Source organism: Podarcis muralis, chromosome 1 (genome assembly GCF_964188315.1).
Source record: "Podarcis muralis chromosome 1, rPodMur119.hap1.1, whole genome shotgun sequence".
NCBI lineage: Eukaryota > Metazoa > Chordata > Lepidosauria > Squamata > Lacertidae > Podarcis > Podarcis muralis.
Window position 1 is genome coordinate 118,823,638 of NC_135655.1, and position 21,752 is coordinate 118,845,389.

At 42.0% G+C, this 21,752-nt stretch overlaps 1 protein-coding gene across 1 annotated transcript in view; it reads left to right on the forward strand.

The window, feature by feature from the left end:
- The first annotated feature begins 321 nt into the window (after window positions 1–321).
- The window catches only part of COL3A1 (collagen type III alpha 1 chain), a 96,395-nt gene continuing 74,964 nt past the window's right edge, over window positions 322–21,752 (forward strand). Inside the window, exon 1 of the mRNA XM_077917242.1 lies at window positions 322–544. Coding sequence (XP_077773368.1) covers window positions 466–544 — 79 coding nt within the window. The 5' untranslated portion in view covers window positions 322–465. The remainder of the gene's footprint in view (window positions 545–21,752) is intronic.

Consider the following 21,752-nt stretch of genomic DNA (forward strand, 5'->3'; position numbering starts at 1 on the left):
AAAAAATGAAATCCAGTCTTCTCTGTCGCACTTGCATGCCACACATAAAGAAAATCAGCTCACACACCAAAGCCCAAAATCATATAATATAACATATATGTGCATGTTCTGTATTCCATACACACAGAGCAGCTGCTGACAAGCACAAACTCTCCAGATGTGTTATGTAGCTGCTTCAGTTGGCTGTTCCTTCTGCAAGGCCAAAAGAAATATTAATCATTTCATTTAATGCTAAGGGGATGGGACCTCCTCTCATATTTCAGAAAGGGGCTGGGAAGTAAAGGAAGCCAAAGATTTTCCTATTTAAGGCCAGAGCAAAGGAATGTCTGTGGCTGAGTTGTGTGAAGGGCCCGGTGGCTGAAAGGGCAGGAAACAATTGATGGTGCTCTTTTGATTTTTCTTCCCCCCCACTTTTTTTCCTTCTCTCTTTTGCACATAGAGTCTCATGTCTAATATTTTTTAGACATGATGAGCTGTGTGCAGGGAGCCGTTTTGCTTTTCCTTGCTGTGTTGCAACCCTCAGTTATTTTGGCACAACAAGATGGTGAGTAATTCCCATTTAAGATTTTTCATGGATTTTAACCGCTCTGTTTTTCAACACTTTGTTTCTCCTCTTGCCATAAAATCAGCACTGAGCAAAGCCATTTTCCTGTCGCCGGTTGGAGCTATCAAAGAGGGTCCTGCTCTGCTCTGCTTTATTCTGTAGCATGCAGTACTAGCCTAAATAAAACAAACTTTATCTGAGCTTACGCATTCTTGTGCACCGTTTTCTTAGCTTAAGTTCTTTGCATCCTTTGCTTTGCTTGACAAGTTCTGGAAACTTTTTAATCTTCCTTCCTTTTAGCTGTTGGAGTAAGATCTGTGAATACTAGTTCAGCAAAGTCTGGAAGTCATTTTGACATATTTAACAAGGCTGTATCTTCAGCTCTTTGCAACATGACTGTTTTTTTATATAGTAAAGTATTGCTTTGGTATACAGGAACATGTACCTTTTAAGAGAAGACTTTAATGTCAAAGGAAACACTTTTGCAAACCAGAATGGTTGTTCCAGCTTTGGGGAAAGATTTTCCAGCTGTGTGTGGTGTGTGGGTGTGTTACTTCTTAGACATAAGCAGAAAGATGGAACATACTGCTCTAATATTGTACCATTATTCACCAGAGGCTGCTTCAAGCTTCTACATGATCTGCTAGCAAACTCCTTTAAGATTATGCACAGGGAGACTTACATCTAAGTAATTATACCTAGGATTGGGTTGCATTTGGTGCATGCAAAGAAAAGATCACTTGAAAATGAATTGGTACTAGATGCCCTATACCTTTTGTAGTACAAATGCTTTGTGGCCTGTTTTCTTTTTAGATCTTTTTAATCAGTGTGGATACATTTTGAGCTTTGAGGTGTGCTATGAGGTGTACCAGAAACTGAGCAACATTTTATTTATTTGTGCACAGAACTGGGTCGATGAAACCGGTCACAAACTTTTCAACACCACTCACACAATCCATAGCTGCAATTATAGGAAAGGGTTTCTTGGAACATTCTGAAATCCATGTCCGAAACAGGCATCACGTTTCCTGACAGAATGAAAGGTCTGTACAAGTCAGGCACTCTAGAGACCATAAGAAAAGGAACCACCAATAATAATCTTCATTACCTAGCAAAAACTGCATTGCTGAAACACGTTACTTCAGATCTTATGATTTATCTGAGATGCATGTAATAGCAACACATTCAGCAAACAAACGCTCAGATTTCAATGTTCACCTAAAGGACACAGTCTGGCTGCAATTCTCTTCCCACTTACTTGGGATTAAACCCCATTTAACTTGATGGCACTTACTTCTGAGCAGGCATGCAAAGGCTTGCACCCTCAGATAGCTATCCCCACCACGCTCCCCAATATTGATCATTCATACATGTCTACTGATTTTGTGGTTTCCCCCTGTATGCTTTGTCTTTCAAGCAACTATTTGCAGTGTGGATGGTGTCGGATGTTCATCTCACATCTTAGTGAATATTAAATATGAGTATCCAACACCATCCCTTCCTTGGTTAACCATCAATCATCCATCTTTCAAACTGCAAGAAGGAAAAATTAACCATTTCCACCAAAGAAGCATGTTGTTTTTCAGTGCAATTGCATGAAGGAAACTTCTCTGCATTTTGGTTGCTTTCCATATTCCATTGCCTATTTCAAATAGATATTTGTGCCCTTATGGTTATGACTGTGGATTCTGACATGGTGTTTGGTTCTAGTTGGGAGTACACATTCTGGGCAGATGTAGCAAAGGATTCAAAGGTGCAGACCAAAATGACATTTTTGCAGATTGTCTTGTCATGGGTGTTTCATTATTTCAGTGCCAGGTTAGATTTAAAAAGCAAGGACAAAGAGATAAAATTACCCCCATGAGACTGGGTTTTTGTTGGCATGGAATAGCTCAAACGCAATATCAGGTAAAGTACGTTCTTAGCAATGTATCTTTCCATACAATGCAAGTTTCTTGGATTCTGTTCTAGAAGCAATCTCATCTTTCCTCACTCTTCCTCCCATTTTTTCCTTGCTCCCCACAATGGACAATGACAAATCAAAGGCTGTTCAAAACCTATTTAGAGAGACAATGTAGGCAATGAAGCAGCAGTATATGGTTGGTGGGTGTTAGTGTTTATAAGGATGAAAAAGAGAGTTTCTAATCACATTATAAAGTGCTCTGGATGTGTCAGAAAGAATTTCCATTTGGTCTATATCAAATTTAAGTCAGTGCACTGTTTTTCTTAGCATATCTTGCCAACTGACAAGCTCTGGCAAGACATTAAGGAAACTGCTGAGGATATACAGAACTGAGAATGATCAGATGTAGCCCTGCACAATGTGCTTCTTCTTTTCCATAATAACTAAAGAGGGGAAATGAAATAGACTTGCACCATGATTCTATCCTACCTTCCTATGGTGACAGTCACATCACCACCAGTTGCCCACTTTGTGACATCTACATCTGGCCACTGAGATACCCTATGCTTCATTCTATGCTGATATAGGTCATCTTAGACTCAGACTGCAAAGGCATCTTTGGTCTTAGTTCTGGCTATTGGGGAATATCTGACAATAGTATTTGAATGATGGTTCTTTCACCAGGGCTCTTTCTTCCTTGCAAGTCTTGATTAATTTGTGCTTCACCAAGATGAAGTTTCCTGGTTTGCATGAACATTTGTTTGAGTCAAGTCTTCTCCCTCACCCCTGCCACCGCTCCAACTCTAACTAACCAAAGCATCAGCACCTATAATGAAGGGCCATCTAGTGGTTGCTAATTCTCCTCCAAAAGAATACTTAATCGTCCCATGCTCCAATTAGTATTGCCCACTGTACCACATGAGCCTCGTACCTAGATCCATATAAATGACGAACATTTGCTATATTGGTTAAATAGACCAAAAAGACTTTTCATCGAATAGCACATTCAGAAAGTGATAAGTAAAGGTGTTTTCTTTGGGGGGGGGGGAGTGAGGTTGCCCTTGGAGTAATCTCAGCACTATCAATAACTGCAAAGCTTTAGCTAAATTGCAAATGAAAAGATGCAACATTTAATAACTGGACTGCAGCCATGCTAGATAGGCTTGGGGATTAGTGCCAGCCTTGCCCCTTCATGTTTGAAGCCTCCTTATGGGTGCTTCAAGAACAAGTTATGTGATTAAGAATTGCTTACATCTAATAGCTCTGCTTTCTTGATGATACCTTTCCATTTCAAGGCATTCAAGACATTAGGGGCAAATTGAGTCGTGCTTGGTTCTTGCCGGCACATTTTCTGAAAAGATATGACCCCATTTGGGGTTTTGCCAACATTCAGACGTACGATGCAAGTATGTTCACTGGGGAGCAATCAGTTAAAGTTGCTTTTGAAACAGAACAAAAAACTTTGCAACTATCATTCCCTCCCCCATCCCTTACAGCAGCCTCCTCTGGGATCTGATTTATATGATACCTCTATGCTGCGGTTGCCCCTTCCTTATGGCTTAATCCCACAGCACAGCAGTAATGTTTAAGTTGGATAATCATGTAGCATTGTCATGTCAGGTGGGAACCCACCAGCACCACACCTTCCTGGGTGTTGGTGGCAGTGGATGGACAACGTTCCACACAACCTATCCATCCCATCTGATTATCCTATTGGGTTGGGATCTATCCATGGGGAAGCACCAGCCACATGCAACGGAGTTAATGTATCAATCAGCTTTAGATTTCCATTCCTGAAGCAAAAACTTGGATAGAGTCTTATGTCACCTGCAATCAGGATTATGTCGTCTGAAATAAGAATATAATGGACTCTATCCAACTTGTGCAACAGACACCTGTACATACAATGGAATTTTCTATACCTCTCTGCATCCCTTCCAGCTCACCACGTGCTCTCAAAAGCAGCTCTGGGGGTTTGAGGGACCCTCCAGAAGAAATGTGGAGGGGGGAGGAGGAGGAAAAAAGACATCTCATTGCACAAGCAGAACTTCACTCACACTGCGCTGGGTACAACCCCATGTGATTTTCTGGTTTGTCAGTTACAATACAAGTGTTTGATGACCTGCACGAACCCCTGACATTGATTACAGTTGCTGGCATTTAAGCTTTAAATGGCGCAACTGAGAAATAGGCCAAACACAAAACTTCCCCCATGATACAGGCAAGTTGCATGGATGGACCACATTCATTGGATACATCTGAGAGCCATTGGCTTAAGACTACTTCATGCATTACCTTTTGTAACTGGTTCTGCTTCTCGTAATACATGTGTGTACAGTGGTACCTCGGGTTACAGACGCTTCAGGTTACAGACTCCGCTAACCCAGAAATAGTACCTCGGGTTAAGAACTTTGCTTCAGGATGAGAACAGAAATCACGTGGTGGCAGTGCGGCAGCAGCGGGAGACCCCTTTAGCTAAAGTGGTACCTCAGGTTAAGAATAGTTTCAGGTTAAGACCGGACCTCCAGAACCAATTATGTTCTTAACCCGAGGTACCACTGTAGTGTCATTTGTAAAAGACTTCTGTGCGGTTTCAATTAGGGGTGGGGAACCTCAGGTATGGGGGCCAAATGTGACCATTCAGACCACTCTACCTGGCCCTCGGGACTAACCCCAGGCTACACATCCTCCTCAGCCACTCATCCCTCTCCCCAGGTAACATCCCTCACCAACGCTACTTCGCACCCACTTTGAGTGTTTTTGCCTGGCTGAAATGTGTCCTTGTTTGCTTGGCTGGGTGAAGCATAGAGAGGCATGGGCGAGTCTTAAAACGCTTGTATGAATATGGATTGGGCTAAGCGTAAGCAACCTATTTTCTCAATTATTGAGTTAGTTGTTCAGAAAGGCAAGCCTTTCCATGTGTTGCTTGAAACCAGGGATGGGAATGAAAGCTGCCAACTTTCAATCTGCACTTGATTTGGAATCTTTGTTTCCCAAGGCTAAGCATGAAAAGCTGTCATTAGTTCACTGTGGGGTGTGTGGAGGGCACAGCTTGTAGACGGCTCTATGCCCAGAATGCTATTTGCCTTCTGTTTTCATTCCCTAATGTGGGAAGCGCAAGCTTTCCCATCTCCGCTCAACCAAGCCCACTTCATCTCCACCCAAGGCCTAATCATGGACAACTCATTTCTTTCTTGCATTTTGTGTGGGGATGTGAATTACTGGGAGATGGCTTGAGAATCCCTGCTGTAAAGGCTCCTGAGTAAGAGCGCACAGCTGCGCATAGCTGGCTTGAGCAATGCCGATTGCCACATTTGAAATGAGAGCATTCTTGAAAGCGAGGGCCTTGAGGGGGTTCAGAGTGTTGCACAATGTAACCTTCAGTACAGAAAATGGTCTGTGGCTTCCTGTGATTTAGAAAAGTCCAAATCTAAATTAAGTTCCAGGGAATCCACATCCTTTAGGTGAGTAGGTGTTCTTGGAAATTAGGCCAGCTTCATAAGTTTGAGGAGGCCTATGGTTTGATGAAAATTAGATAATTACCCTTCCCTTGCATGACTTTCCATATGTGCTTTTTGACTCGAGCCCAAGATCCATCAAACATTTTCCTTAAGAAGCTGGGGAAAGAATCCATTGCTTTATTGCAACAGGGTAGCGCTGAAGTTTCTTTTTCACTGGCGCAGATATTATTTTACTTATTTTTAACAATGTTGAATCAATGCCATAAGGTGCTCGATAAATCTTGATGCTATAAGCAGAACCTCTCTCCCTTTCCAACTTTCCAGTTTAATCTTAGACTTTGGTGGTTAAAACAGAAGATGGAGAGCAAGAATTCAGATGGAGGGCTCGTTTCTTTCTTTCCAAAAGACGTCGTCTAGTCTAATTCTGGCATTCATGTTAGACATGCTATCAGTTATATATATTGGAGAGCCTTTTGCTGATTCTCCCCCCCCCCCCCATGTTTTGGTGACCACTGGGAAGTCAAATGCTCATTCAAAGTGACAAGGTGTTAAAATAGAAAGTTGGCTGTGCCCTGGTCTTCTGAAATATAGACACTTTCTCTGCTAATACAGTTGCTTGGTTTGTTGAGGATCTCAGGCTGTTGTATTCTTGATTTCTACCATGATCTAAGTCATTGGTCTTAATTTCTTGTGCCATGACCTGCAGCTGGGTCACAAGCTAGTTCTATGTTGACATGTTCAAAAGAATGAGAACAGATTTAGGAAGGGGGATATAATATGTAAGGCCAACAATTAAAAGTGAGTCCTGGGCCACCAATCAAGATGGCATGTTAAGCTCCAAGGAGATGCAACCCAGGCTTAAACTTGTATTACTGTTCAAGTTGCTAGCATATGCTTAAAAACCTCCCTGTCCCTGTGAAATTTAATTTAACAGCAGTTTATTTCTCAGGGTGTCCAAGTTGGCATGTTTGTTCAGGCTATAAAGCAATGTGAACAACCCATACATTCTGTGGCCAAATTTTCACCCAGTGACACTGAGCAGAGCAAGGACAGCTGCAAACAAAATGGCTCCAACAAGGCCTTTTAAGGCTCTGTGGTCCTCGGCCCATTCACTCTGAAACTTCAGTGCATTCAAGAGGTCTACTCAGTCTGTAAACCATGAAACTGCCCCACTGTTTCCTATAGAATCCTAGATGATTAGTTGTTTCACTTTGTTGTTCTATCTTTGCATTTATTTATCACAATTTTTTTTTTTTTGGCATTTTTTAATTATCTGCTCCAAAGGCCTCAGGTTATCTTATTATCTTATTATAATCAAACAGAAGCCCTACAGGGTAGGCGATGCAAAGGGGTACTCTGAACAAGACTTTGGACGTAGGTCTCCCTAAATATGACCAATCATTATTTTTATAGATTTATTACGTTTCCATACCGCGTTTTCCTCCAATGAGTTCAAGATGGTGTACAAGGTTCTCCCTACCCTGTGTTATCCTTGAAACAACCTTGTGAAGTAGATTAAGTTGAGAGACAGTGACTGGCCCAAGGTCATCCAGTGAGCTCACACACAACCTTCTCCATGGATCTGGTCCAGTTCCAAGAAGTATTAGACTAACTCTTTTGCCTAAGCAATTCTGACAGAATTTAAGTCCATAATCTGATCAGTGTCGTGGAGTGCACACAAATTTTAAAATAAGGGAAATTCAATGGGGGAAATCCAAGCATTCTGGTTTCACAACTATTCCTGTAAAAGGATATGCTGTTGAGTGGCATGTGGTGGTTGATTTTCTAATTTTTGCACATTGCTGAGGTCTAAAGACGTGATGAATTTGGCTTCTCTTCCTCAAAATGTTGCTAACAGCTTTTAATTAGTCTTTGAATCTATGGATCCAAGAGCCAAAGCAATAAATTATGTGGCCTGCTCAGAACATTTCTTCAACAAGCTTGAGCCTTAATTTAATGAGAACACCCTCTTCCATTTTTCATCCTCCTCTTTCTGAAGCCAGTGCATTTTGCCCAAATGATGAATTAAGGATACAATAAAGATTTTACAGTTGTGTTTTATGGGCAGAACTGGACGTTACAACAGACACAAATGTGTTGCTAGGGGTGGAGAAGAATATTTGATGCTATTCCATTCATTTGCCATTTCTATTTCATAGTGTTCATTTTGAAATTAATGAATCTCGAACTCCCCATTTAGTTAAGTTTAGTTTATTATTTGGTCTGAAATGAATGACCTCCACATGGAGTGCCAGTCTTACTCTCTTGCTAGTGATGTCTAGTTTTAACAGCAACCAAAGATATGAGGTGGGGCGAAGAAACTGTGTTGTATTAGATGTTGCAGTGGAGGAAAGAGACATGGAGCAAGATGGTAATGTCTAGTTCTATGTTATGCTTAGGGGCACAAAAATATCAGTAGTAGAACATGTTTGGACCCTGGGTGAGAACCCAGAGGCTAAGAGTGGAGTGTACCAGAAGGAAAATGAATTTCTATTGGTTTATATATATATATATATATATATTGTAACTTTGTATTAATGTAACATTTTTATATGTAACTGCGTATTTTTGTAATATGCAGTTGCCTGTTGTTGCTTCTTTATTGCACACCACTTAGAGATATTTTAATATATTAAGCAGCATAGAAATTAAAGAACCATAATCAAATTTTAAAAATAACATAAATCCAGCAAGAAGAATGAAAAACAGCTTTGGGTCTTCCTCCTTCCCCCAATAAAGCTCAACAACTTTGGTCAATCCAATGGGTAGATCACTGCCAGTGTTTTTATAGTGGGAGTAGATTGCAGTCTCTTGGGAGTTTTACATCCCTGACCTAGCCCAGTCCCTGCAATGCAGGAATCTCATGACAGACAGTCGTCCAACCTCTACTTTAAAACTTCCAGGAAAGAAGAGTGCTTTACCTCTTGTGGGAATCTGTTTCACTGTCAATCAGCTCTTACTGTCTGAAAGTTCTTCCTGAAGTTTAGTTGGAACCTCCTTTCTTGCAACTTGTATCCATTGGTTCAGGCCCTAGCCTCCAGAGCAAGAGAAACCAAGCTTGCTCCATCTTCTATGACAGCCCTTCAGATATCTGAAGATGGCTATCGTATCTCCTCTGTCTCCTCTTGCAAAATGAAGTTTCGGCACACACATACACCTCTCTCCCCACCATATTGTTTTAGTTCACAGTGATCCTCAATACATTTGCCTATCCAATATGGCAAAGTAAGTGTCACCAATTGTTGCATAACTCATGTGATGTTTCATCCTTGGGCTCCAGCTTTATATTCAAATTGTGATCAAACAGCCAAAGGTTCATTGCAGAGTGGTGGCTTTGATTCAAAGTACAGTGGTGCCTCGCAAGACGAAATTAATTCGTTCCGCGAGTTTTTCATCTTGCAATTTTTTCGTCTTGCGAAGCACGGTGTCGGGAAAGTTTTGGAAAAGCTTCAAAAATCACCAAAGTCTTTAAAAACCTCAAAAAAGGCTACCACACCGCGTGCTATGAGTTGCTCCTCAAAGTCAAGTCGCAACTGTATTAACGGTGTTAAGAAAAAGGAAACAAACTTGCAAGACGTTTCTGTCTTGTGAAGCAAGCCCATAGGGAAAATCGTCTTGCGAAGCAACTCAAAAAACCAAAAACCCTTTCGTCTAGCAAGTTTTTTTTCTTGCAGGCATTCGTCTTGCGAGGTACCACTGTAGTCTCTTGTTCCAGGTGAACAGTCTTTTCTATTGCAGTCTAGCTATTGACACAAGTATCAATCACAACATTTCAGCTAGTCTATGAACTGGATCAACCTTTCTTTTTTACTAAATTTCCCTAAACTTCACTTTTTGGTGACCTTGCATATGCTGCACTTCTCAGTGATTGAGGTCATGGCATCATGAAATCTACTTCCCTATCTCCTGGTTCAAATCTACTGCTGAAAGTAACATACCCATCCATTTTTTCTTAAGAATAGTGGTTCCACAATAATTCCAAATCATTGTAGATATGCGCACATTCATCTTTTAATGTTATGCCTCCCCATCAAAGCCCCTAGATAACAAAGACATACAAGAGGGGCAATTCTTTGCCAGTCATAATTCTCCCTGTTGCATGAAAAGCTACATGTACTCTTTTTTATTTTATACTCCTAACACCAGTCAGCTGGGTCCGATTTCCAAAGTTTGGAAACTGTTTCATGTCAAGATGACAATGGAAAACATGATATAACCCTTCAAATAACAGTCATTTTGTAGATTTAGTTTGGGAGTGCTTCAACCACTGGGTTTTCTTGGCTGGGTTTCATGAAACACAGCAAAAGAGATTCCTTTCCTATTAGCTAACAAACCACTTCCATTTTCCAAGATTTCATGTTGAATGAGCACTGCATTATTTTTAAAGTATATTTTTTAAAAAAAATGTAAGTGAAGAAGAAAGAAAATGCAGTGTCCTTTAGATGTGCCTGCTTCTTCTCTGCTTTTTGTTGTTGTTTAGTCGTTTAGTCGTGTCCGACTCTTCGTGACCCCATGGACCAGAGCACGCCAGGCACCTCTGTCCTCCACTACCTCCCGCAGTTTGGTCAAACTCATGCTGGTAACCTTGAAAACACTATCCAACCATCTCGTCCTCTGTCGCCCCCTTCTCCTTGTGCCCTCCATCTTTCCCAGCATCAGTGTCTTCTCCAGGGAGTCTTCTCTTCTCATGAGGTGGCCAAAGTACTGGAGCCTCAGCTTCACGATCTGTCCTTCCAGTGAGTACTCAGGGCTGATTTCCTTAAGAATGGATGTGTTTGATCTTCTTGCAGTCCATGGGACTCTCAAGAGTCTTCTCCAGCACCATAATTCAAAAGCATCAATTCTTCGGCGATCAGCCTTCTTTATGGTCCAGCTCTCACTTCCATACATCACTACTGGGAAAACCATGGCTTTAACTATACGGACCTTTGTTGGCAAGGTGACGTCTCTATTTCTCAAGATGCTGTCTAGGCCTGCCATTGCCCTTCTCCCAAGAAGCAGGCATCTTTTAATTTCGTGGCTTAGTTACATCTTCTCTGCTTAGTTACATAAAATATATACATGAATGCCTGTCAGCTTGGGGGAGGTGGGCAGAGCAAGGGATCATGTTCCAAAACTTACCTCTTATCATTCAGCTGAATTGCTACACCCCTTTGATAACGTATTCTTCAGGTACTACAACTTAATGTTTATTTTGCTAGCAACCGTTGTACAAAATGGTTTGTGCCCAGAGGGTTGACGGCACAGGCCTGCACAAGCTGCAAGCCACCAAACTAATCTAGCATTCTGAATGGAGAGAGGCTTTGATGGAAATTCAAATACATGGCCTCAAGCACATCCTTTTATGCAGCTTGGTTCTTGGAGGGCTGGACCCTTCCCTCCCCCACCTTTGAACATTTGAGTAGTTTCCGAATCAGAAGGCTGAGTACAAATTATCTTCCTCCTATCTCCCATCACAATGCAACTGAAACATAGGGCTGCCATATTTCAAACAGTGTTGAGCTATTTTTTGTGGAAATACAGTAAAAACGACTCTGCCGACATGGGCTGCCATATGCCTGGATTTTCCCAGAAATTTGTCTGATTTCTGCCCGGACACTGCTGCTGACTGGTGTATATTGTATATGTCCGGGGAAATCCTGATGTACGGCAACCCTACCCATGTAACCTGTTTCCTTACCAAGTCATAACTGTGTTGCCAATAATGGGAGTCAGTAGAACAAGATGATGATGATGATGATGATTTTCCTAGTGATCAAGACCCAAAGGAACGATCACTTAAAAATACCATAGGTTGAACAAACACCAGAACTACCAAGCGATACCATGCAAGAGGAAAGACTAGTACAGTGGTACCTCGGGTTACATACGCTTCAGGTTATAGACGCTTCAGGTTACAGACTCTGCTAACCCAGAAATAGTACCTCAGGTTAAGAACTTTGCTTCAGGATGAGAACAGAAATTGTGCTATGGCGGCACGGCGGCAGCTGGAGGCCCCATTAGCTAAAGTGGTGCTTCAGGTTAAGAACAGTTTCAGGTTAAGAACGGACCTCTGGAACGAATTAAGTACTTAACCTGAGGTACCACTGTATAGAAATGTATCTGTTTTTATTGTAGAGAGCTACAATTCCCAGAGTTCCTTGGGAAGAGGAGTCAAACTAGTCTGGGAATTATAGCTCTGTGAGGAGAATAGAGGCCTCCTAACAACTACCAGTACCCTTAATCCTTCCAGAATTCATTGGGGGAAGCCATGACTGTTCAAAGTGGTTCTCACTGCTTTTTAAATGTGGTGAAGATGGGAGATGGGTCTTTGTTGTGAGAACGCTCGTTCCCTATGAACTTCTGTTCCTATTTCTCATGGGTTCACAGTTCACAGAATGAGTTGTATTTGCATTCCAGTTCTGTCATCAATACAGTCTTCACTCCAAACTAGATGCCTATTACAGATGAGGGAATTCCAATGCATGCAGTCCTTTGTGCGTATAAATCTTTGTACCACTGAACGACACAGCTATGCCACAGAACAAGAGAGTTTCTGAGCTGCGAATCAGTCCAGTCTCCATTCTTGGGTGAAACACACAGGTTCCCATGGCAAGTGGAGATCAGGTATCAAGAGAAAGCAAGCAATCCCAAATTAATTTGCATCCCTGTTTATATAAAGAGTGCCTAGTTTTCCATAATTCCTGTTTCCCATCTAGGAACTGGTGTGTTGTGCCTAAGGGTGGAAGCTGAGCTGCATAGCAGTTGGTTGTAGTTACAGATAGTTAGGGGGACTGGACCAGTCATTATTTGTTTTCTCCTTCCCAGCAGGCCTCAAAGCACTTGAAAGGGCCTCATTTGAATATCTGCTACATCCTCCCATGCTCCATTTTACCAGAGGAAGACATGGATGACTTTCTTCTTTCTTCCCATCCCCCCCTTTGCATTTTCAACCATCTAGTCCAGTGTTTCCCAAACTTGGGCCTCCAGCTGTTTTTGCACTACAGTTCCCATTATCCCTGACTACTGCTCCTGCTAGCTAGGGATGGTGGGAGTTGTACTCCAAAAACAGCTGGAGGCCCAAGTTTGGGAAACCCTGATCTAGTCTTATGAAGAATTTGGGGGTACTCATGACCCGGAAGCTGTACGCCGGCTCCCTCAGCCAATAAAGTGAGATGAGCGCCACAACCCCAGAGTTGGTCACGACTGGACCTAATGGTCAGGGGTCCCTTTACCCTTTACCTTTACTAAGTGTCTGATAGCTGAGCAATCTCACCACCTGTCAAAGATGGCCTGTGGGCTTAGGGAGATGAGATGGCATGCTCACCACTGGGAAACCCAGCAGAACTGAACTCCCACACATCAGATTCTGTCACTCATTTTTTGTCAGCTGATAAACAGGTGGCTATGATTTGAGTGAAATGACCTCATGAGCCAATTTGGGCACCCTGGTGGGCAAAAACTGGCCCAAAGCAACTTGTTCCCCATCCATGACATAGCTGCATCAATGTAGAATAAATTTTGACTCAGAAGCCTTTCAAATGGCCTCCATTTGGTGGTTCTTCAAAAGAGAAAGGGAAAAAAAACAGGATAAAGGTTCAGGTTGCAACATAGTTTAAGACTATCTCAATCTTAAAAAATATTAAGGTACCACTATAGCAGTTTGATACATTATTTATTTTTAAAGTATCAGTCTGGGATAAAGAAAAACTATCTCCCAATGCCATGCATGTTTAGCTTAGAAGACTAGGACAGATGCATAAAGATATTTCAGCAGAAAGCGCATAATGTAATGTATATGAAGAGTTATGTTTTAGTTGATGTGCCCGATAACAAAAAACTTCCATGTAATTTCATTTTATTTTGTAGTCATTTATTTTAGATAGTGAGCTGGATCGCTTTAATGTACATCAAAATGAATTACCTGAGCTAAATTCTCCACTGACTTATAAGCCTTGGAATCATCCAAGCCACTTATAAATTAGCTCAGAATTAGTCTTCTGCCATGGATGAAATATTGCTGCAGTTTGAGACAGACCAGGAACGCATTTCTTTCCTATCTGAAATATAAATGTACTGCAATATATAAAACCTTGACATCTCTGGAGGAAAGTAAGGTATCTCCATAGAAGTCCTTTAAAAGCTCACTGCATAGAAGATGTAGCTCTTCGTCTTGGCAGGAGAAGATCATTTCCCCTACTTTTGAGATTTTTTCCCATGCTTTCTCATGCTGAACGGGAAACCCATTTGGCAAACTCAGACTTGAAGCAGCTCATATTTTGACTTGAGTATATTTGGGTTTCCAGGTCCTCAAAAAGGAGAAATATGCATCACAGGTTAAGAACATAAAAACCAGAGCCTGTCTGCTGGACCAAACGAAAGTCATCTAATCCAGAACATCCTGTTTCCAGTTGTCACCAGCCAGATGCTATCCCCCAACCATCACACAGTGAGTGTGAAGGTCTGCAAGGAGATTTTAACTGCCTGCATCTGAACATAGACAGAATCCGCCCTTTGATCGGAAAATCTAGTTGGCCAGGGCTAGTCTTGTACTGGGCAGAATGAGGCAATTGCCTCAGGCAGCAAATGTTGAGAGGGGAGTGACAGTCCTCACCCCCTAGCTGTTTCTTTCTGAGTTCCCTAACCATTCCTCTCTGTTGGAGATCAAAACTAGGTGTCTGCTGTTCTCACATGTGGGGCAGGATGCTTTCCTGTGTTGCCAGGGTTCAAGCAAGATTCCAGGTCCACTTGACTTCTGTACATGCAATGCCAGGGCATGTCAGGGGAGAGATCATGTACTTTGTGGTACATATTACTGCCAAAGGCAGCAGAATGCCTTGGACCAGCCCTCTACAGCTGTGGTTTTCAACCAGTGTGCCATGGCACCCTGGGGTGACTTGAATGATGGTCAGGGATGCCATGGGCAACACTGGCCTCTGTCCCTCTTTCCTTCCCTCCTTCCTCTGATGCCCTCTTGCATCTCTGCCTCCCAAAGGCTTGCACAGCTGTTTATTGCAGCAGCCCTGGCTACAAGCTCCTCTTTGGGGCAGGGGTGGGGCAGTTCAGAGACCAGGGGCAGCAGCTACAGCTGCCCAGAGGACTCCCAAGGAGAGGGGAGAGGAGGCTGAGGGAACAATCCACAAGGGTGGGTGTTCAAAAAAGGGTGAGAGGCTGGCAGCTCTGCAGGCAAGGGGTGATACAACTGGGCTCCTGAGCCCCACAGGGTTGTTGCATAAAAAAATGTAGTTGATCAAGGGAGCCGTGGACTCAGAGAGGTTGAAAACCTCTGCTCTATAGAGTTCCTGGCTTGGGGGAGGAGCCTAACCACATTATACTGAACGCAGGCTTTCATCCTCAGAACTTTGCATGGAACACACAGAGTCTGGGAGATCAGCCGGTGAATGGGGACACTGGTGGAAGGACATTTTGAGCTCATGCACATTCTTTTGAAGACCTTGCCATGTGGAATTCCAAAATATGTGTTGCCTTTTTAATTATTCCCGATCACTCCTAAGTAGTCCATAAGAAAGGCTTGGCTTTTTTCATAAGAAAGACTAGGCTTTCTTCAAGGTAATCCATAACACTGGTGGTTACATATAAGGCCTTTTATAGAATGCAAAAACAAATAAAGAGATAATACCTTTGGAAAAATATTGATTAAGCACTCCCATTTTTACTTGTATGTTTCAACTTTGGGGGCATATCTCTGCCTGCATTTATTCATTCCTTTTGGCTAATGGATTGCTATACCAAACAGCAATTCATTGACTGGCTGAAGACATTTACTGTATAAATCACATTTGTAAATGATTTCAGGGCAGGGTACAGTAAAGCCTCATTTAAATCAAAAGTGCCTCTGTTGTTTCTTTCTCTGGCTGTGCTGTAGCTTTTCTCATTGTCTACAAGGCTGCTTCTATGTGATAGCTTACTGGCAACTTCTTTGTTGCTTATCTCTATCACACAAAGGTGACTAATGGCAAGCCGTTACTCTAATCTAATATAGAGACTGATGGCAACCTTTCTAAAATAGCTATCCCAAAGATATAATGACTGTGGTCCAGAATGGCAAGATGGTACAAATGTGGAAATAAATCAGCATTCTAGCCATCTTCAGGCATTTGTTACCTGTGTTAAAGAAATATCTGAGGTGAGCCATAGGGATGAGCCTGAAGGGTCCACCACCACCACCCCAATCACATTTTCCTTGGCAGATGACCCGAAGTCAGGGTCCTACTTTACTCATTCAGCTCCCCCACCCAGCACATTTTAGATTCCACATTTTCCCATGATACTCAAACATGCTGGTACCCTTCACAAGTGCAGGAGGCTCCTTGCTTCAAAATGCTACCCTCCAACTCTGAAAACTGTAAGGGGGTGAAGCTCACATGCTTCTCCCTGCGACCCCACCCCAGAGAGTTTCCTTAACCCAAATTGTGACTGCTTTAACTAGACTTCACTGTGGGAACAGACCAATTACTCTGAGACAGTTTTCGGGCAAATTAACAATGATGTTCAGCGATTGGAAGCACATGTTACAATCTTCTTGATGCAAGAAGCCAAACATGATCATCGTGTTGTAATTCTTAAATTCATACATGCATGAGAATATTTACTTGATTCCATCAGGACTTAATTATGGGTAAATTAATTTAAGAATGGTGTCTTCGGTTGCAGTGTACAAACCATTTATTCCGGAAAGGTGCCAGTCAAAGAAAATGATTGCTGTTTCGGATTCTCGAGTCTCCCCAAATTGGAGACTGCCCTTTTGTGCATCTCACAAGCATGTGGAGGGAAATGGCTTCATGGCAGCATGCTCAGCATCTGACCTACATGATTGTTGCAACATTTAAAGTGGGCGAACTCACATACCAGCAAGCTTCTGATCACATAGAGAGGTCCCTAGACTACCCCAAAATGTGGAATAGTTAACCAATTCTCCTCCAAATGTTGCTCAGCTGTACCTCCCATCAACCCAGACTTTTGGCCATAGTTTAAACACAGAAAAAGTTGTATGTAGGTCAGAGTAGAACCTGCTTCAACACAGCCATCCTTTCCACATACATCTTTATGATACCAACAATAACTTCCTGCAAAGAGCTGTGAGAACTGAAAGAGGTACTTTCATTCTTCAATGGCTTTCTCCAAAGCCATTGGTTTTAGAGGAAGTTAATCACTCTTCAGTCCCACCAAAATCAGTGGTTTTTGAATTTGTTGCAATGCATTTGTTAAATGCAAGACATCTCTGGATTAGAGCCCATTTAAGATGCCAATTAAAAAAAAAAACCCAGGCTGTGTTTTTATTCAGTAGATTCCTGGGATACAACATGAATAGCATCTAACCTACTTGCCCTGTTTAGAAGTTCACTGGAAGTATATGGTGGTGGGAGCAGAACTATACAATCTAACCTGAAGGTCCCCATACCTACTGGCTATAGGCTCAGACTTTTTTAGTTGGCCAGGAAGATCTTGAGGGTTAATTTTCTTGTGTCCTGCTGAAACACATGCACAATCCTTCACACTGCATGATTGATGCTCCTCATTGTGTGAAGGATTCTCAGTGTGTTCAGTTGAGAAGCACATTCCTCTTCTGCCCCTCCTACTCAATATGCAAATGTTGGGGTGGAGTCAGGAAACATAGCCCTGCCTGGAGCCACCATGCCTGAACAGGGCTGATGCATTTGCAACATCCCATTAGTACATGAATTTTACTTGAGGTGCTAAAGCAGTGCTGGGGAGAATGGTAGACTCAGCTGTTTCTCACTCTGAGGACTAGCCATTGATTTTTGTTGGCTGATTCATCTTTTTATAGTTGTTGAATTTCCTCATATTGGGCAGCTACTGCTTTTGAAAGCCAGTGGTCCCATAAGAGTCACTGAACCTTCTGATGTGTTGACCCATTTCCTAAGACTCCCCACAAAGTACCACATGATCAACTCAGCCCATGTGGTCTTAGTCACATAAATGCCTCTGCAGCATGGGTCCTCATCACATTGATGCTGCTTACATTATGCTGGGCATCTCATTACAAGGCCATGTAGCTTGTTAGGCCTGATCTCTCTCTCTCTCTCTCTCTCTCTCTCTCTCTCTCACACACACACACACACACACACACACACACACACACACTACCTTTCCCACAGCCTGCTTAGCAAGCCTGCCATTGGTCTGTTCCTTGCTTACCTCACTAAATCACCATGTATCTTCTGTCTATCCTCAACCTATTTCTGGTCTTCAGCCAGAATGCAAATCACCATGGAATGGAAGAGAAGGTACTCCCATCTGCTGATGCAAGTATACCTGAGAGAAGTCTACGGGCCTCTTCATTGGTGTTGATGATGAGTAGGAGCTCCTCCTTATGCTCATCTTCCTTTCACACAAAAGAAACAATGCATTCCTTATAGTGTCACCAGCAGCATGAAATCCATCCCTGTCCAACTTTTTGTAAGTGCTAATTGCTTAATTTGCCTTCACTGGCCTGGAACTGGGGAATTCAGGAGATGAGAGATGGAGAGGGGGAACATAATTTTGTGAGCAACCTAGTAGAAAATTGATGTCACTCATGTTCAGTCTAAATCATAAATCAAGTGCTGAGGCGCATGGCAAAGGAGCCTTGTTGAACACATGTATCTGAATTTCAACCTGCGCGCTGTACAACGCAAGCTTTTCTTGTATGGGCAGTCATGTCAACTTTTGCAGCTTGGGGATCAGAGACAATGCATGTAGGAAGAAAAGCCCCATGTAAAATAACAAAATGTACTATAGAGTCAAGATAACAACATGGTAAAACAGGCAGCAGTAAAAACAATGCTTATGTCCCAAAGTCCTAGCAAAATAAAGTTTTAGAAACTTCTTAATTGGGTATCAAAACAGGCAAAATGGGATAAATTCTGGTGGCCACGAATCACCATCCAGCTAGCTATGGGCATTGGTGAAGAAACACCATTGGTGGTTGCACAGGCTCATGAATTGAGTCAGGCATCCCCAACCTTCAGCTCTCCAGATGTTTTGGACTACAATTCCCATCATCCATGACCACTGGTCCTATTAGCTAGGGATCATGGGAGTTGTAGGTCCAAACATCTGGAGGGCCTCAGGTTGGGGATGCTTGGATTAAGTCCATATTCCGATGTCATGTAAACATAGCATGATGCAGTGATTATCTTGGTATTTGGGCATTATATTTGTAGTTGCCACTTCTTGTTATTATGAATACGTCAGTTCTGTTTCAATAAATTGGCCTGTTTCAAAGACATCAACCAAGGTCTGAGGATATTGGGCAAAGAGAAAATAATGTACAATTTAATCCAATCTAACATTTCTTGCCCAAGGAAATGTCATTTTGCACATTTTCTTCTCATTTCTCATTGCAGTGGTGCACCATGAGCTTGAGAAAGAAAGAAAAATAGCATGTCTTCAATTTGCAATCCCACCAATTAAAATTGCTCATATCCATTAATTTAAAAAAGCTAGCTACAGACCGTGTTGGTCTGCAGTAGTCGAAACAAAAGAAAAAAAATCCTTCCAGTAGCACCTTAGAGACCAACTAAGTTTGTTATTGGTAAGAGCTTTCGTGTGCATGCACACATCTTCAGATAGCATTTTTTTATTTTAAAAAAGCTAGTTTTAGTTGATGGATCTACTAATACAGCCAGTGAAAGAAAGCAACCCAAATGGTATGTGTTGAACCAAAATCAAGCAACTGATGATCAAGTGAACCAACTGAAGCGACAAATGATAGATCCGATTAAATGATACATTACTTTCACTTTGCCCCGTATTCTCCAATAGGGACCTTTGTTGAAGTTTTGGAAATTTCTTTGCCACTAAAGAATGGAAACGGCTCCAAACATTTACATATTTACATCTTTAGTATAGGCATAAGATTGTGTTTCATGATGTTGTGATGGCAGAGAAGTATCCTAAGACAGGAGTCAGCAACTAGAGGGAGATTGGTGTATGCCAATCCAGAGGCCAAAGAAGGGCATAAGAACAGTGTAATGTGGCCAGAATGAACCAACAGTCTCAAAGGTGGATTGGAGAAGACTTTTGGCTGCCACCCTAAACTCCCTGCCCCGCCCTAGGAAAACTAGTTGATATAAGTTCTTGCTTGGTGTTGCATCTGCTCCTCAATCAGGCTATTTAAGCTGCCAAATACACAGTTTAAAATTCAGTATACAGTAGATTAAATGCATAATATGGTAATAATCATTATCATGCCACCATTTGTGATTTTTTACTTCACTAATTATGCTATTTATTATAAACTAAAGCAATAATCCATCGGGGGAGCGAGGGAGGGAGAATTCTATAAAACATCTGGATGAATTTAAGTGCTGACTGTTCCCTCAAATGATACCAGAGGCGTTACACATGATTGTGTGCATCTGTACAAAAAGAGAACATTGTATTTTTTACTCTTCTTGGCATATAAACCCCGGAGGAGTGGTGTAGGGAGTAGTGAGAAAATGTTTTGAGGCATGAATCCAAAACTCCATGCATTGTGTAGGTGTTGGGATTTGGGATGTGTTTGCTTGTGAATCCTTTTTTTTCCCTCCATCCCACTCCATTTAGACATTCATACACATAGTATTCTGGTGCAATGGAACAATTAAGAGACACAGCACTGCAAGTCAATAATTATGTATATAGGGTTTGTTTTTCTTACATAAGGATTACCTAATCATAGCAACTGACGGCTGTGAGGCATTCCTGCTGCATCATAAATACAGGTTATAAAATGGATTTTTCCCATTGATGCACCATTTATTGAACGAGGAGGAAGGGGTATGGAAAAGAAAATAATGCATGACATAAACAGATTCCATAATTATCTCCAGGGCAAAATGAGTTAGAAATCACTACAAATGACCATTGCAAGATTATTGGGAAATCTCTGCAGTTGCTCCAGCAGGCTCACCAATGAAATTATTTGCTGCAAACAAAAATATTTCTTACATCAGAGTAGGAATCCCAGCTCTACTGTAGACACAGTGTTTTTCAGCTGCAAGCAAGTGGTTGTTTTAAAGAGAGTTCAACTATGATCTGTTTCTTTCAGCTCCCTATTCTGGTTAGCCAGGTGTTGTTGTTTTTAAGTGCTATGCAAAAGCCTTTGAGACCTGTTTGCTCAGATGCTATAGTGACCAGGAAAAAACCAGGCAGCAACACCATGACCAACAATAGTTCTCTAATTTCAACCCTCTGCAGCAGCAGTTTCCAACCTGGTGCCCTTTGATGCTTTGGGCTACAAAGCCCATCATCCCTAACCATGTTGACTGAGACTGATGGGTGGTGTAGTCCAAAATATCTAGAGGGCACCAGCTTGGCCAAGGCTACTCTGGAAACGAACTTAAAAGCTTGTATTATATTCTCCCAATTAACATTGGTTCAATGGGAACAGCTTGGGTGCTGCATCTTGTTATTACTGTTCTGTAGCGCCCCGGTACTACTGGTTCTGCAAAGGGCATTTCCCCACACAGAGCCCCAGGTGAACCCTACATTGTATTTGTGGCTCTAATGCAAGTTAGCTCACCTAGTCACTTCAGCTGTGGGGGAAAGCTGAGCACACACTCCATACCTTCCAACACAACGCGGCCCAAATCTATGGCACCATCTTTCAGGTCTGCACTACTGTGCAAGTCACAGGACCAGTGCTGGATTTATGTATAAGCTAAACAAGCTATAGCTTAGGGCCCCACTCTCTTGTGGGGGGCCCCAAAATATACTTCTTCTTAATTGTATTTCACTATTAATATACTTCTTCTTAATTGTATTTCAGTTCAACAATTACTTTGATAAAATACATATTTTGTTATGTGCAAATGGCTTTAGATACCTACTAGGGCCATAAATTACCATATAGCATATC